We start from the raw sequence: 18,173 nt of genomic DNA, 5'->3' as shown, positions 1-18,173 counted from the left end.
CAAATGCCGTTTAAGTTTTTGCAAAATAAACGGCTTCTAATATCATGCTCCCTGATCCAGCAAATTGCTCCAGGTGCAGCTGCTCCATTGTCCATCCCATAATGACAATGAGTTGTTCCTTAAGCAACATTAAGAGCACTTCACAGCAAGCCCTGTCTTGAACAAGGGTTGCCAGCGGTCTTGTTTTCCACATGATATCTCACCTTGGAGACTCTTTCTATCTTCCTTCAAGCAAGAGCCAATTATTTGTCCCCTACGCAGAGGCTTCTGGGGACGCAGGTGGCGCTGTGGGTTAAAGCCTCAGCGCCTAGGGCTTGCCGATCGAAAGGTCGGCGGTTCGAATCCCTGCGGCAGGGTGCGCTCCCGCTGCTTGGTCCCAGCGCCTGCCAACCTAGCAGTTCGAAAGCACCTCCGGGTGCAAGTAGATAAATAGGGACCGCTTACCAGCGGGAAGGTAAACGGCGTTTCCGTGTGCGGCTCTGGCTCTGGCTCTGGCCAGAGCAGCGATGTCACGCTGGCCACGTGACCCGGAAGTGTCTCCGGACAGCGCTGGCCCCTGGCCTCTTAAGTGAGATGGGCGCACAACCCCAGAGTCTGTCAAGACTGGCCCGTACGGGCAGGGGTACCTTTACCTTTACCTTTACGCAGAGGCTTAAGGGACAAATCATGCTGCTGCCTGCACAACTTTGGGGCCTTTTGGGGGGCACTGTGAACAAGTCTTTCTGACATGGGTTGGAAATGTCCATCAGACATTTCTCCTTCATTTTTTTTCTCAGCTTATTAATAAGGCAGGTGCAGGGAGCCACTGGAATAAAATTGGAGCTCCTGTAACATTGGTCCTCATGCACATTGTGGCAGGTAAGAATGGTAGGATATGACATTAGTTTGGGTAACTAAACTTGACTGAAGGAGCCATGATTTGGTTTCTGGTTCTTGAGCAGAGAAGCCCTAATTCCCTGTTCTCAACCAAAAAGTTTTTCCTCCCTCTGCCATTCCTGTTTAGTCTTGTCCTTTCCCTGCTGATTGTACATTGCAATCAGCAAATGCCAATAGATGTGACTCTGTCATATTTCCATGGGCTCAGGCAGCTGAGCCAATGAGCCAAGTCACCAGCACAAACTGCAGAAAGATGTTGTGCCAGTTATGTTTTTGCTCTGGGAGGCAGTGCAGTGCAGAGGGACACCACAAATGGGATTGCAACATTAAAGGAAACCATTGCACTTTACTCTTGCTGTGCTTATGTTTTAAGGAAGAGGTTTCTTTTCGTGAAGAAAACAAAACCAGATGAGGCACAGGCAGGAAGCAGAACTTCCCGGTGATTTTAGGTGTGTTTTGACGGCTTGATGTTGCACTGGTAGGCTTATCTATATCTTTAAAGGTGTTTGGAAGGCAACTGGAGGACAGCAACATGCAATGATAAGGCTGCTAGTTCACTGAGCAAGAAGGTATCGTCTATCCCAGCATAGTTTAAGATAAGCAGAACACAGATAGCCCTTCTTTAGTTCCACAACTTGATACCGTTTCATCCACTGGACTTGAAAGGGGTGTTGAATTTGCATGACCACAAAACTAACACAACTGTAGTCTTTGCTTAAGTGGCAACCCACAGTTCAGAGGCTAGAGGCCTATTTAAAAGCCATCCCTACCCCCACCTCTCTCGTGAAAAGGGAAGTGAGCTGTTTTGCTGGTTGCACCTCTTATCTGGCCACACCCAGGCTGTGCCCGTCTCCACCCATTCAGCAGAGAACTAGCAAAGAAAAAGTGTCCAGGGGAAACATCTCTTGGTGGCAACAAGATTGGTGAACTGATTCTTCAGATGCAAAGTTAATGCAATCTACTCTGTATAGCCTTTCACTGTAGGACTGCCTCTAGTATTGTCACTGGCTGATCCACTGTTCAGGTGGTAGTCCTGATTCAGTCCTTAAAGGTTCAGCCTACAACATTGCAGCTATTTATACTTGAACCTAGGGCTTTTTTTTCAGCTGGAACTCAGCGGAACTCAATTCCGGCACCTCTCAGGTGGGCGCCATTGCCATGATAAAAGAACAGAACATTTCCCCAGAAAAATAGCACTGCTTGAACTGAAATCATCTGAGTAAGAAATCCTAACTGTGTTGCTTAAATGGTGTATCTTTTATTGAGAAGGCTTTGCTGGAAGGGAATGGTGTTTCTGAGGTGCACAGAACATTTTGGATCAATCTTGTCTTATCAGCTGAGCATGGTAAGCACTCACTTGATTATCTTGTCTCTAACAAAATCAGGGTTGACACTGGCACACAGCAAAAAGACAATTTAAATCTCTTAAAACTGACTTCATTTGCTTCAAATTTATTGCACCTTGTGATGTCGTACCCCATTCTATTATTTTTAGCAGAAACATTAGGAGGCAGATCTTGGTTTGTATATTCAGCTTACAGTGAGTATGAAATTTCGAAAAACAAATCCATGTTAAAACCATGTAATGGGAAGATTGATGGATCTGGAAGTTTAAAAAGGCTATTTAAAAACCTGAAACAAAACAAAAAATTGAACTTCAGTTTTAGGCCAATAACATGGGAATTGTATCATAAAACATTTTAATGTAAATTACTTCTTCACTTCCACAAAATGATAAAACTATGTACAGTATTTTGTTTGCAGTTTGGTCACTTTTACATTAGCTGTAGACATCTGCAGATGTTCTTAGGTGGAAATAGGTATATGCACCTTCCTTCTATGCAACGGCTCTCCCACAGTGCACTGTGCCAGGAGTAAGCACTTTGTATTTACATTCCCCTTTTTATTTATGGCTCAACAACAAAAAAGAAACCCAAAAGAGTAGCACTTTCAAAGCTGAACACTGCCAAGTATCTTCATCATAGAATTTTGCTTAATCTGTGCATTTGCTTACATTTTCAGCCCTGATTTTTAAGTTAGATGTGCAACAACAGGCCTAACACAACAAACTATTATAGAACTGCACTGCTCCTAAATCAAGGAATCACTGCACACCTAGATTTTCCCCAAAAATCAAGGCACTTTTCTGAGCAATGACAAAAGCTCCTTCCCTTGCCATTATGACGTATTTCCAGTCAGGAAAACCAATTTGTTTTTCTGTTAAATGACAATGTTATTTTTCTGCACAAGATTATTGAATCATGACATCTTTTACACATATACAGAGTGTTTTAGCCAGCAATATTATTTCCATGTTAGAACAATTCAGTTGCCTCTGCACACAGAATTGCTATGTACATTCACAGTTTTCATGGATAGTAATTAGCTTCTCCAGTTGTGCTTTTAAAATTCCAGGATTTCCCCTCCCACTAGTAGTAAGTGCAAAGCAAAATGTCTTGTGCAGCTACAATGGTTGCAGAGTTATAAACTCCAAAATAATGAGAATGTTCTTTCATTCTCCATTTTCTTCACCCGCCTTTTCAGGTATAGCCTCCAGGCTTCGACGGGGCTTTGAACCCTCGGCTGTTTCTGATCCTGGCTTGTTCAGTCCACATGAAACAGTAGCATAGTGGATTTGCTTTAGGTTCTCCAGGGCTTTGTTCTTAGCATCTTTGAGAAGATCAGCCTGCCCCTGTTAAGAACAAAAGCAGTCACAACTATCAATAATGAGACCATTTTCTAGACTTGATTTATTGTGCCACAGCCTAGTTCATGAAGATGAAAACCAGATTACTTTGAGCTAAGACACACACACACTGGATTGAACTGCATTCAACTGGCTGGATGCATTTAAAAGACAATAATATTTCCCACCAAACAATTATGGGCAAATAACTTTTGCTAAGAGTTTTATTGTTGTGGATGGAATCCAAGAGCCATCAGGAGTTTATTATTCATTGTGATCCAGCAACTGCACTGCCTTTATACTGAGCTTCTTTGTAACATTCAGAGTTAGGAAGAGAGTGCCCAGGGATAGCAGCTACCTTTCAAAAAAGAAAGATGCATGTGTGTGCATGACCACAGGCTTCAGGTTATTTTCAGTTTCATTGGCCAGCACTCCAGGCATAGGCAGGAGAGCCCTGTTCTGAACAGGAATTCCAAAAAGTAAGCAGTTTTGGCATGGGCTGAATGGCTTATGGGGTAGGAGCAGTGCTTGTAAGTAAAGAAAATGAGCATCTAGGAAGGGTTGGGTGATATAAACATCTCATTTTTTCATTAGCAACTCCTTTGGAGCTGTTGGTGGGATGGCAGCATAGTCCTCTCATAAGCGTAAGAAAAACTGCTTCTAGGACAATTCCCCCGACTTTCTCTGGAGGGTGGAATGCTTTGCAGAGCAGAAAACCACAAGTCTGGCAAGGTTCCAGACCTTGAGGATAAGGCAGACACTGCATTCTTCTAAGAAAAGCAGCTTGGACCATAAAATCATGGTCTAAGAATACAGAGCAAATCTTACAGAACTGGGAAAGACACCACTAGCTGAATAATAAAACAGAAAGACCAAAACCCCTATGAACATTCATATGGCAATGTTGAGGGTTTTTCCTGTAGGGAAGAACATCTATTCATTGGACTCTGGCTTCAGTGGCATTCTTTAATCTGTCAAAACAAAACTGGTATCCTTTTAAAATTCCCATGAAAAAGGAAACAAAGAAAGATATATGAAACATTATATGGCAGAGCAGATGAATCATATGTACGTTATCACAAATGTTTCTACGAACTTCAGCACATAATCATTTATTTAGTTCATGTTGTTTTCACTTTGGTTTGTTTAAATCTAAGCTAATCTAGGCTGATTCTTGCTAAAATAAACCGAGTGCAATTTTCAGAGCGCTTAGAATCCAACTGCAGCCCAGCTGAAGCAGTTTTCAGCTGCCTTGACTGCTTATCTGTTACTTGTAAATAAAGTGAGCTATAACTGACAGAAAATTCAGAAGCTGCTAGCAACTGCAGAGGAACCCCAAGCAAAACTCAACACTTGGAATTTTTTCTCTGCAAAAAGGGCATAGCCACATCCATCAAAACTCCAAAATAAGTTTTTGATCACAAATGTAAAGCAAATTATTTAAGAAGCTTAAGGCTGATACATGGCTTCCAGAGAACAGTTGCTACTGAGTGAGCTCCGAGGCCTGTTCCTAAAGGTGAGCAAGTTAATTTTAACGGGAAATAATTTAATAACACTTTCCACAAATGGCATATTCACTGCCCCATAAGGGCACTGTGATCGGCTAATGAAATCTGGCTAGTTTCTTCAAGGTTGATGATTATTGGCTCGTGGTAACACAGAGCAGACTCTTTTACTCTCCCTACTGAAATACACGGCGTTTCCGTGTGCGGCACTGGTGCTGGCTCGCCAGCTGCAGCTTCGTCACGCTGGCCATGTGACCCGGAAGTGTCTTCGGTCGGTGCCGGCTCCCGGCCTCTTGAGCGAGATGAGCGTGCAACCCTAGAGTCGGACACAACTGGCCCGTAGGGGCAGGGGTACCTTTTACCTTTACTTTTACTGAAATACAAGAGTCCCTAAAAATGTTGACATTTCACCAGCTCCCTAAAAATGTGCTTGTTTAGGCAAACATTTCCCTGAATTGAACTTGTGGTTTGTTTTTAAACTGTTTTAATTGTTCATTTGCTTTACGTACATTTTAATTAAGGATGTTTTAACATTATTGTGTATTTTAATTATGGCCTGATATTATAGTTGTAAATGACTTACATGCCAAAATGGCTTCCAAGAGGCAAATTGATAAATAAAATGTTGCTTTCTGAAATATTACTAGTAAATGAATTGTTTCATAGGGTCCTGTTTGCTAGTTTTTGTATCTTAGGAGGGCAAACAGAAAGATAGTTTTCTTAAAATGACTTGTTCACTTTGTTCACCCCTCCACAGGTGCTTCGTAAGTGCAGCGCTAGAGGCCAGGAAAAATGGGCTGCTTTGCTGAGATGTGTGGGAGGGAATTAAGATGAGGTTTACAGTTTGTATGTTGGATGTGTTTCTACAATAGAATTCTATGACAAGTAGTGAGTGGGAAGAATGAAGCTGAGAGGAGGTGAGATGAAACTGTATTTTTGAAAAACTGAAAGAAAGCTTTCAAAAGTGTGTGGGAGAGAGAGTGTGTGCCATGAAATGTGATGTCGTTAAAATAGATTCCAGAGTTTAGTGCAGGGATGAGGTATTCGGTGGGCAAATGGGACCTTTATCTGTTTGGGGAAGAAAGACGGGGAATGAATTACAGGCAGGCAGCTGCACTAACTTTGCCACTTCTTCCATTTTGCTGAATGGAAAAACATTGCTGAGAACAAATGGAAACAACTCTGCATTTTAATTGTATACTTCCATATGAAAAAAGGCTTTGTTTATTATATGATTTTAAATTCATGCAAAATGTAAAGCAAAAATGTTAAGATGGAGTTAAGCCTAGAGAAGTGTGAAGCAAGCATATGCAGCACCTAAAAAAGAAAAGATGTTAATACTTTCCCTCCTGTGTACCTCATTAAGTACCATTGATACTTTTCAAAAGAGCGGCAAAGTATTTAATTTTCTCTTCCTAACTGCATTAATGTTAATTCAGCTGCTTCCTTTCAAAGAAGTAAACAGATTTCTAATAGCTTCACGGAGCCTCTTTAGAGCCCTAGCCACTTCACATAAAAATCGGTTTTAATGATGCCAAGTTTATAGTCTGACAACGGGGGATTCTGATATCACTAGGATGTTTTTAAAAAAGAAAACATTGAAACAGGAACACCAACAACATTGGCAAATGTTCTTTTAAATAACTGTGTGTTTTTTTTAAAAAAGTGCAATGATCGTTGATGTCTATCATTTCTCCATCTCATATATGGCCAGGCAAAGGTCTAAATCAACTAGTAAACCACCATGCTTATTCAAGGGGGTGCATGTATGTTTAATCGCGTCTTGAGGTTACTGAGGTGTGGATATAGCAATGAGAGGTTCAACCATGAAGCTTATGGTCATGGCCATAATGATCTCAAGTGTAATTTACTTCACATCGCTGTTGAGGACCTCATTTTATTTGCACAAGTTCCATGTGTCAAAGGGCAGGGTCTAAATATGACGCAACGTATATCCCCCGGGCCATTGAGTCCATGTGCCAGTGGCCCTTATTTTACACATGTGATCTTTTACAGGGAAGTAGCGGCCTTTGTGCACAAGGCAGCTGAAGAGGTTAAAGAAGAGTTACGTTGAGGGTTGATACTAAGGTTGCACCCTGAATGCAAAGGAGACTTCAGGAATTGCTTGCTCAGAAAATCCTGAAGATTATCTGTACCTCTTCATCCTTGCAGATTAGTGCTACTTCACAAGTGCACCTGACACCTAGGAGCCCCTGTCCCCAATAGGGCCTCTGCCCACACTTATTTTCATTGCACTGCATTCATTTCATCACTTTTCCATAATCTCCAGCTAAGAAGGTCAGTTAAACACATCAATAATAATAATATAATAAATTTTACTTATATCCCGCCCTCCCTGGCCAGAGCCGGGCTCAGGGGTGGCAACACCAGTAAAATTACAATAAAAATATAATGGGGGGGATTTAAAATGCATCTTCATTTTAAAAGTAGCCCATAGATCAAAACCATAAGAGGAGGGAAACATAAGGGTCAGACTGCGTCTAAACCAAAGGCCAGGCAGAACTGCTCTGTCTTGCAGGCCCTGCGGAAAGATGTCATGTCCCGCAAGGCCCTAGTCTCTTGTGACAGAACATTCCATGAAGTCGGGGCCAGTACTGAAAAGGCCCTGGCCCTAGTTGAGACCAATCTAACCACCTTGAGACTTGGGACCTCCAAAGTGTTGTCATTTGTGAACCTTAAGGTCCTCCGCGGGGCATACCAAGAGAGGCGATACGTGGATGCTAGGCTGCATAGGGCTTTAAAGGGCAAAACCAGCACCCTAAACCTTACCCTGTACTCCACCAGGAGCCAGTGCAGCTGGTAAAGCACTGGATGAATGTGATCCAGCAGCAAGGACACTGTAAGGAGCTTCGCCGCAGCATTCTGTACCTGCTGGAGTTTCTGGGTCAGCTTCAAGGGCATCCCCGTGTAGAGCAAGTTACAATAATCAAGCCTAGATGTGACCGTCACATGGATCACTGTGGCCAGATCAGAGCGAGAAAGGTAAGGACCAACTGCTTAATACGGCGGAGATGGAAAATGCCACCTTTGTGAAAGACCTCAGTTTGAGACCCTGGAGAGTTGCTGCCTGTCACAGAATGTGTTGCTGTTGGACTCCAACTCCTGTCTGCCCCAGATATCAAGGCCAGTGATGATGGGATGATGGGAGCTGGTAGTCTAGCAACATCTGGAGAACCAGATGTTCTCCACCCTTCATCATCTGTGCAGTTTTTATTCCCATGTCTTTGATGGCTAAAACTAGACAAGTATTCCAGCTGCATCTAACTAATAAAGGGTGATGCTATACTGTTCATATCCAAGACACAAATGTTTCTGTAAATACAACAAAAGGACGGCATTTCCATTTTAAGTATAATCAAACTTTGTATTCAGTAGAACCACACTTGGTATATATAGTGTAATCATATTTTTGGCAATGGTCTAAGCATGGTGGTTTATGTTTCAAAAAGTATTTAACTTAAAAAGACATACCTTTAGGATTGTAATATTCCAGGTAAAGCTCTCCACTGCTTTTTGTAGCTTTCTCTCCTTTAAACCTTCCTTGGCTCCTATACTTTGTAAATTCTCATGGAACTCCATCGCTGGGGGAAGGAAAAACAAAACAAAAGTGACCTAAGAGAATATAAAGAAAATGAAGCGATACCTTATACAAGAAACCTCTGCCAACTATATTAAGTCATGTAAGATTTGCTGCAGCACAATGATTAATTTGCTCTAAATTAATGTGAGAGAGCACACAAAATAACAGGGATCACAGCTGAGTATAATCTCATTTTCACAAGGGTCTAGGGAGGTTCGCCTGGTGCTGCCTCTCTTCTTTATCAGTGCCTCTGCTAAGCAATACAACATGATAGTGCATTAACTATTTTTGCATTAATACATACTGGATCTGATACGCTTGGTTTCTACCAACTAAACAAGGTGTCAGTTAATGATGACAGCTCATTAATTCTGAAACACAGTGACTTACAAATCTTCTTTGCAATTTCAAAAGAGGAAAGCAAATAAAGAAAGGGCAATCTCAGGGCCCTTATAGATGAATAAAATATTTTCCCCTTTAGAACTGTATTCTTGAAAGTTTCAATGCAGTGTCTAGAAAGGTTCTAAAAGGCAAAATAGGCAAATGGCATGAATGATAAATTGCCTCAGGAAACACACTAGAAGGCTGCCATCTGGCTAAAGAGTATTACTGCTAGAATGAATACTGTTGATAAAACGGCATATATGAAAAAGAAATGAAGTCTTAACAAGAAGAGTATCTTTCTGATGCAAAGAAACAGAATAACAGCTCTATGCAGATGGCTTTACCTGGTTGATGAGCTGAGGATACCACTTTAAGACACTGAGAAATCACTATGTATAAAAGTATTAACTTGTCAGGGAAATGACTAGGCTGCAATTGTTCTACCTGACCTTCTAGTTTTTTTTTATGTGGAATTACTTTGTATGAAAGAGGATTCACTCATGTGAACCTCCATCTGAAATGGGACAACACAAACGCACATACCCCTAGAGCAAAGATAAAACTATTGTACATTTTACCTTAAAAAGTTAGTAGAGATCTATGTAGACTCATGCATCTGCATAGACCAAGATACACAGAAGGATTTTTAATCCTAAACACAGCCCATGGGAAAATTCCACCGCAAACAAAGCTACACCCCCATGTGTTTGTGAGACTAAAAATGCAAGTCAAGGTTGTTGCTTCCTGAAAGAATTTGCAAAATCAGGATGCTATGTCAAAAATATTCATCTATCTTTCTCTTTACTCCTTCGTAAAAGACGACTTGGTCATAATTAAATGCAGCATACATATTTTTTTTGCACAAAACAAACATAAGGATAACTAAACACTGGAGGTTTATCAGCCAGACCAAGGTTACTTATTAATACAAATATTTGATAGGTTAATATTGAACCATATACAGTGGCTTGCTAAATCAGAACCTGAGCCATGGAGCAAGTCAGACTTCACACGCACACCCAGTTCAACAATTGCATCCACCACTTCCCCAACGCAACTTCAGCACTGAAGGCTTTTGTGCACTGTGGGGCTCCATGCCCTAACTACTTGAATCAACAGTTTGCCACATATCTTACTGAAAATGCCTGGGCATGGAAACAGTCTACATTGTTAGTAGGATCGGACATCCTTTCTATTGCCCATTTATGATGATTGCACATGCAAAAATTTGGCTTCACCTCCAATCTGTGCACATCCCATAACATCCTGGTGGAATCCTGTAACTTTTTATACCACAAACAATAGCTCAGTCAGTCTTAATCTCAGAGTTTTGAGCCCCGCATTGGGTAAAAGGTTCTGCATCACAGGGAGTTGGACTAGATGACTCTCATGGTCCCTTCCAACTCTATGAATCTCTGAATCACATTTATTTTTGTTAACAAAAGTTATAATCCCTCTTGGGAAAGCATTGCAAAACAAACTAATACAAGACTAATGCACTAGAACATGTTGCAGAAACATTGTAAATCACAGCCATCATCTGAAGCAGTCCCTAGGAGCTTCAGTGTATAAGGACCACAACATTCTTCACACTGACACAAAGAAATGGTCCCATGAAGGCAGAACAACACCTCCAAAAAGCATGTGCTAATCAGACTGCTTAGTTGGGATAATAAGTAATTCCACTGATACTTTTAGCAGTGCAATCCTGTGCCTGCCTACTCTGTCTGCTAAGTTCAATGGGTTCCTACTCAGAGTAAAGGTAAAGGTAAAGGGACCCCTGACCACTAGGTCCAGTCGTGATCGACTCTGGGGTTGCGGCGCTCATCTCGCTTTAGTGGCCAAGGGAGCCAGTGTACAGCTTCCGGGTCATGTGGCCAGCATGACTAAGCCGCTTCTGGCGAACCAGAGTAGCACACGGAAACGCCGTTTAACTTCCCACTGGAGTGGTACCTATTTATCTTCTTGCACTTGATGTGCTTTCGAACTGCTAGGTTGGCAGGAGCAGGGACCGAGCAACGGGAGCTCACCCCGTCGCGGGGATTCGAACCGCTGACCTTTTGATCGGCAAGTCCTAGGCTCTGTGGTTTAACCCACAGCGCCACCCGTTTCCCTCCTACTCAGAGTAGAACCACTTAAATTAATGAACCCAGTTCATGTCCACTAACCTCAAAGGACCCACTCTGAGTAGGACTAGTACTGAATACCACCCAATAGGCTTACTGACAGGTAAAGGGTTAAAGATTACAACCTTCCTAGACAATTCATCAGGCAAGAAGAAAGAGTTCTAACTAAAAAGCTTTTTATGCCATTTAGACCAACAAAAGCATCTTTATGTTTTCTTTGTGATAAATGCAACGGTATGAATTGCACATTAATTTCCAGCATTTTGATAATTAAATCTTCATCTGTTCCACTCAACTGCAAAAAATGCATTCCTATCTGGTCCTAAAAAATGTAATTACACCTGCAAGACATGTATTACTTTCTGCTTTACAAACAAAACAAAATAGGTAGAAATTAAATGACCTATAATGTGAGATCCTCTGGCTCGCAACTGTATATACATTGCTTCCAAATGGCATAAATCCATCCTTAGAGAAATCCTGCCAACACACTATATTTTCACTATTTCATTGTCAAATAAAAGATGGAAATAATTGAGACAGGGAAGCTGTATACTATGTATTATAAATATTATATGTGATTTTAAATGCTATTAAACTTCCCTGTCAGGTGGAAGCTGCTCATTTAATCCTTGTTCCAGTTAACGCTTTTAAATTTTGGCATTGGCAGACTGAGGCAAATCTTGATTCTTTTCCGAGTTAAGGCTAATGTGAGACCTTTGGCAAATCACTTGCCAAAACGTTTCACTCAGCCAAAAAGCAAGTTTTTTACTCATTGTAAATTGAAATGAAAAATGAAAGAAGAGAATAATCAGCTGCAATGTTCCATGTGTCAAAGAAACATAACTCTCACATAGCTCCAAAAATCTTTAACACAAAAACCAAAAAGTAAGTAATTGAAATTCGTCTGTTGAATCATGTTGGTTATATAATACATTGATGTGCGACTATTTTTACACTTTTAGTAGAATATGTTAACCCACTGCAGAATACTGAATAAAAACAGAGTTGTGTCCTTACCTGCTTTTTGGCACTGGGCTATTTTTTCATATACGTTATCTGCATTTTCTATCAGAGTCTTGATAGTTTGAATCATCTGTAACAAGAGAATAACTTGAGCAATGAGAAAATGAGCAATGAAAACTAGAAGTCAGAGCACTGGCAAATCCAGACTCACAGCCTGCATGGCCATTTCTCAGACAGAACGTATTTCCCTACCCAAGCTTTTTTCTTAATTGAAGTTGCTAGAGATTAAAACAGGACAATTGTGGCCTTCCACTTGCAAAGGATAAACTCTGCTACAGAACTGCGGCTCCTCTCTAAACTTTGTATTGTAACAATCTCAGATTACTACACTGCTGGTGACACTACCAGAGGCGCCAAGTTCTGTCCAACCTATGAGCAACACACACCATGAGGCCCGCTGCCACCCCTGTGAGGCCTGGTGTTGCGAGGCCCAAACCCTCAAGATTGGGGTGGGGCCCTCAGTCACATCCCAACAGACTTGGGGGGGGGGGCTGAAGACACCTCAGCCCTATGGAGCTGGAGCCTATGGACACTACTGCATTACTTTTTTTAAAAGCTGTTTATTTAGATTTATATCCCACTTTTCTCAGAGACTCAAAGTACCGTATTTTTCGCTCTAGAAGACGCACTTTTCCCCTCCTAAAAAGTAAGGAGAAATGTGTGTGCCTCTTATGGAACGAATGCAGGCAGGAGGCTCTGCTTAGCGCTCCCTTTAAAGAGCCACACACACGCTCCGTGCACTCTTTAAAGGGAACAAGGCTCTTGGGGGAGCCTTCATCCTGCTGCCCTGGAGAGGCTTGGCGCGGCTTTCCCAGAAGCCAGATCCCTCTTGCCGTTCTGGCTTCTGGGAGTCAGAATATTTCCCCCCCCCCCTTGTTTTCTTCCTCCAAAAACTAGGTGCGTCTTATAGAGCGAAAAATATGGTGCCTTTGAAAAGTTCACCTACGTTCTAGTAATTCGATCATATGCGAATGTACAAGATTCTATAATAATTGCCTCCCTAAGGAAAACATATTCACAGGGCTGTTATTTGTACTCACTTATTTGCTAATATGCCAAGTCATCCTTCTTTCCTAACAGGCATTTCAAAGTGTCAGAATTTGCCACGTTAATTGTGTGTGAGTCTTTGTGGATTCTACAGATTTACAGGTGTAGTTTTGCAATAAAATGCATAGGTTGCTCCTTTTAGAATACAGTGCTTCCATGAGAACATGCTGTATATATGTTTCAACCCACAAATCCCAGAAGCAATGCTGAACATTGATTCCATGGCTAGAGTTTAAATTGGCCCAGTGTGGATACATAAAAGTCCACAATCCTGAATCTTGCCAAGTATTGCTTGTCGGAACAAAATGCAGTCAAACAGGGCCTGAGATCTGTCAAGTATTTCCTCACATATCCACTGCCTAGCAAACAGCAAGGCGGCCAGGGAAATGTCACTACCATGGCACTACACTAATGAGTTGAAACAGTTTTCACTAAAGAAGCGAACTGCCACAACACTGCAGAAACATCTCCAAGCCAGGTGAGGTCAACTTTGTATAGTTTCATAGTCCCCATACTCCCAAAAAACAGCCCAGTCTCAATTTCTCTCTTATAAATAAGGGGCAAAAGATCATGCAACCCATATATTTTATAAATAATGCACAGAAAAGCAAATTATCTTTAATTTTTTTAAAGACTCCTCAAGAAACATTTAATGAAGGCAGCACATTGAATTAGCAGGTGGGGAATTGTACCGTGCCCTGTGCTAGATTGTATATCCTGAGCCCACCAACTGATTAAAAATTTGGTTCATAAAGTCACAAGTTTAATGATGAAGGGCTTTGAAATGCTTTCAGTAAACCCATTACATCCCATTGATTTCAGTTGGTTTACTCTAAGCATGACAAACTCTGAAGCCAATCCCAGCGTTCAGTTAGTGATTATTTTCTGAAGATTCAATATAGCAATAAGTCTTCAATATATAGCAATAAGCAATACCTTATAGCAATATCTTCAGCTGGTTGTCAAGTTAATGTGATCCATCTCCAAAATACAGAAAATCCAATAGCAGAAAGAAATCCTTTGTAATCCTCTTTTTGTTTTCAGATTATCATTTACTCATTATTTCAGTGTCTCACTTTCAAGGTTATTGGAGCACATTCAAAAACCTGTTTTTCATTACCTCCCCTCAGAGTTAATTTACTTTAGCTTTATTCTAGTTTGTTGCCTTCTTCTTTCATGGTGTATTTTCCTGCTTCACCCTGAAACTACACTCTTCCAGACCAAATTGTCCAATTGGCCCAATCAAATAATGACTAAATAAGCCAGGATACGCACCCACATGCAGCCCCTTTGCTCCTTTGGGGAAAGTGCAGAAACAAGTCATGGAGCCGCAGTTAACCATAGTTTCCTGTGAACTGGAAACTGTGGTTAGTAGCTTCCAAACGAACCAGGATTTAAACCATGGTAGAATTCCATTGCAAGGTATATATGACTGGGGAAAGGAGCCTAAGAAGGTCCAACCATAAACAATTCCAATAAGAAAGCAAAATGGGACACATCTTAAAATGTGATAGCACGAAAAGCTTTTAGTGGCAATATAATGGCAATTAAGACACAAGCTTAGTAAGGAGGGTTTGGGGTTTTTTAAGGGACATGCAGAAGAAGTTCAAACAAAAGACAGGTCACTAAGGATGAATACAAAATTGTTTAGTTCAGTCTTGTAGGGCAAAAGCTACTTGCCTTAGGGTTTGATTTTACTTTAGGAATTTCTTTCACCCAATACACTGTTATACTAAAAGTTGAATTAGCAAAGTAGGTCACGTTAAGTGGTTGAATCTGACAAGTAAAAGCAACTTTTAAATAGTGCTAACCTAACATTCAGTATTGATATAAGAAACAGTTATCCAGCCTTTTCTTAGTGTCTATCAGGTCTTTTTTATCACTCTTTGTCCTTTAGAATTCTTTTGTCATTAGAAATACAGGGTTTATTTATTTCCATTTTTCATAGAACTGTAATAAGAACTCAAAATAAAGAGAACTCAGTGACTGCAAGTCCTTGAGTTCCCCCTGTCTACTTCTAGAGCCGCTTGAGTGGTGTATACATGGAGCTGCATTTCAAATGTTACCCAAAACATTAACATTTTGAGAAAATACACAGTCCATATTCTGTGGAAATATAGGCACAGCCTTTCTGAAATACATTAACTGGCTTGGAGTCACATCTAGGTACGAGAGCTTCATCAGGACCTGGGAATTAGGCAGCTCAAGTAAGAATTTGTCCATCGAGAACTTAGATGGATAGTTAGGCATGAGCAGTTACGCAACTTTATTAAGAGAGGTAATATGAAGGTAATCCTTTAACCTCTATCCTAATGACAAGATTGCAGAACTAGAAATTATGTACAGATTTGCAATGTCTCAAGAAGTTAAGAACATCTTATGTATTAACCGGGCCTCAAGATCTATACATATATCAAATTGTGATGGTTCCAGCACATCCAGTAAGGGAATTACTGTATTTTTCTCTCTATAGGACGCACTTTTTCCCCTCCAAAAATTAGGGGGAAATGTGTGTGCGCCCTATACAGCGAATGCAGGCTGCGCCGCTAAGCCCAAAGGCAGAACAGGGAGACGGAGCGCTGTGGAGCGCTCCGTCTCGCTGTTCTAGCTTGGGGATGGCTGCGCGCAAGCCTCTCCAAGCAGCGGGGTGCCTTCACCCCGCTGTCCTGCAGAGGCTAGCAAGGCTGTTCCCAAGCCAGAACAGTGAGACGGAGGGCTCCGTCTCGCTCTTCTAGCTTGGGGACGGCTGCACGCAAAGCCTCTCCAGGGCTGCGGGGCGCTGCGCTCCAAAGGCTTCAGGGATCTTTGAGGCTGGCGGTGGGGGAAAGCAGCGCTTCCCCCCACCGCCAGCCCCACAAGCTCGGGTAAATGCACCTTGAACGCACCTTGTTTTAGAGGGGGAGAACAAGAAAAAAAAATTTTTTTCCTTGTTCTCCCCCTCCTATGGTCCGGTGCGTCCTATAGAGCGAAAAATACGGTACACTAACCCACCAAACAAGGGAATGCTTTAACTATGGAGAGAAGATTTAAAATACTATTTATCAGATAGTGACACTTGTCAGATCACCTGAAAACAGATACTAATTAAGCTCTTACATGGCGGTTTGTAGTCCAACAACATCTGAAGAGCCGCAAGTTACCTGCTCTCGCTATAGATCAATATATGAGTGTGTCCAAACGACTGCAATGTTCTTGGTTTTTTCAACATTTTACAGAGTCGTAGGGCTTCATTTCTGACTCTACAATCTAACCTGATCTCAAGAGTTGTCAGTAGTCTTCATTAAATGCTTTTCCAGAGTAGCAGGCTCACAAGTTGTTACTACAGAAATAGTACTACCTGGGAGAGGGCCACTGATATTATACCTACTGCTCTGGCAAATGTGTAGCATTTCATAACCTCTATAATTATATTGGAAATAACACAAAGCATGTAAACAAACTTGATAGCTATTGCCTATCAAAATGTTTTCTGAAACTTTACTTTCTTCGTATACCTTATCATTTCAATGATAACAACTTCTAGGATTGGTGAAGTACAGACCTTCACTTAAGAGGAGCTTTTTATGTCAACCTCTGTGACAGCACATAGAGAAAAGAACTTGCAAACAAGACGGCAATCAATAGTAACCTCATTACTGACCAGCTGTGGTTAGGCCCAGGCAATCAAAGTCGATTTATAATTGTGTAATTGATTTATTGATTTATAAAAGTGTAATTGATCTTTCTACTGCTTTAAATGCTGTCTAAAATTGCCATTGTAAGAAAACAAATCTTCTGGGTGTTACTTATGTTTACAATAAAGTACTTGTCATCCATATAAGACTGCTTGGACAAGGTTTAAGAAATAAAATTTGTCTGGTGTTCCCAATTGGTCTGAAAGCCATGTATTTCTCACTACAATACAGAAATCATATTTGTACGTTGTGGACTGCACGGTGCTGTTCATCTACAAGACAAGTAGACAAAGCTTGAAAAGAACTTTACTGACCTCTCTAGAACAGCCTAAAAGCGTTTCCCTACTTTAACTACTTTTTTTAAAAAAAGCCATGCCAGAGAAAGAACCATCTAATACAGCATCTTGTTCTTACAAGTTCTAGCATTTTGAAAGAGAAAACCCTATACTCACTTTCTACGCCTGATGCATACATTTTATACACATCTAACGTGCTCCCCCTTACTCATCGTCTTCCCCCTAAACTATAAGTTGCTTTGGGACACTCTTCTGCGTGTGGAAAGTGACAAATCAATAAATAATATATAAAACTACCACTACTACTACTAATCATTTTTTATTATTTTTATGCCATCCATCTAACTAACTGGGTTGCCCCACCCACTCTGGGTGGCTCCCAAAAGACTTTTAAAAACATTAGAACACCCCCAATTGCACCCTTCCCTCATAAGGAAATTGTTCATATCCCACAATCATTTTGGTTGCCCTCTTCTGATTTTTGCAGCTCTGCAATCTCCTTTTTCGTATAACTTTCAGAAAAGGACAACAAAAATGAACAGGGGATTAGAGCAAACAGTCACACAATCCTTTCTGTTCTGTTCTGTTCTGTTCTGTTCTGTTCCCTTCAATCCCAAAACACTATGGTAGTGGAGCCACTTTTGCTTTCACTAGCAGGAGGGAACGGGAATTCGAAGAAAGTTTTGCCTGCATTTTTTTGCTACAGAATTCCCACTGCCAAACTGGGAAACCACTGCACAGTTTTTAAAAGCAGCATATGTACTTGATATTTGGAATGGTTACATCAAAAAACAAAGCAAAACTCTGTCTGCACATGTGGATTCCTCTCTCATACCCCCCCTTTTGGATCCCAGCTGTCCAGTCCTAGTCACAATTCCCAAGAACTCTTTGGATTCGTCACAAAATGTCTCTCAATGTATTTCACAATGTAATCTAATCTTGGAGGGGGTCT

General features: G+C 41.1%; 1 protein-coding gene across 9 annotated transcripts in view; it reads right to left on the bottom strand.

Annotated features, from left to right (window-relative positions):
- Nucleotides 1–2,308: 2,308 nt before the first annotated feature.
- PLCL2 (phospholipase C like 2) overlaps nt 2,309–18,173 on the bottom strand; it is a 153,840-nt gene continuing 137,975 nt past the window's right edge. For 8 of the 9 annotated variants that reach the window (XM_079947181.1, XM_079947182.1, XM_079947185.1 and 5 more), the window contains 3 exons: nt 12,199–12,274; nt 8,560–8,669; nt 2,554–3,568 (listed from right to left, as the gene is read on the bottom strand). In XM_079947181.1, the coding sequence (XP_079803307.1) occupies nt 3,389–3,568; nt 8,560–8,669; nt 12,199–12,274 (366 nt within the window). In that variant the 3' untranslated portion in view covers nt 2,554–3,388. Of the gene's footprint in view, nt 2,509–2,553; nt 3,569–8,559; nt 8,670–12,198; nt 12,275–18,173 lie in introns of those variants that run through there. The other variant, XM_079947189.1, reaches the window with a different exon arrangement.

This window comes from Podarcis cretensis (assembly GCF_951804945.1).
Source record: "Podarcis cretensis genome assembly, chromosome: 12".
In the NCBI taxonomy this organism is placed as follows: domain Eukaryota; kingdom Metazoa; phylum Chordata; class Lepidosauria; order Squamata; family Lacertidae; genus Podarcis; species Podarcis cretensis.
The sequence above is the reverse complement of the archived record's forward strand: the minus strand, read 5'-3'. Positions and strand labels throughout refer to the sequence as shown.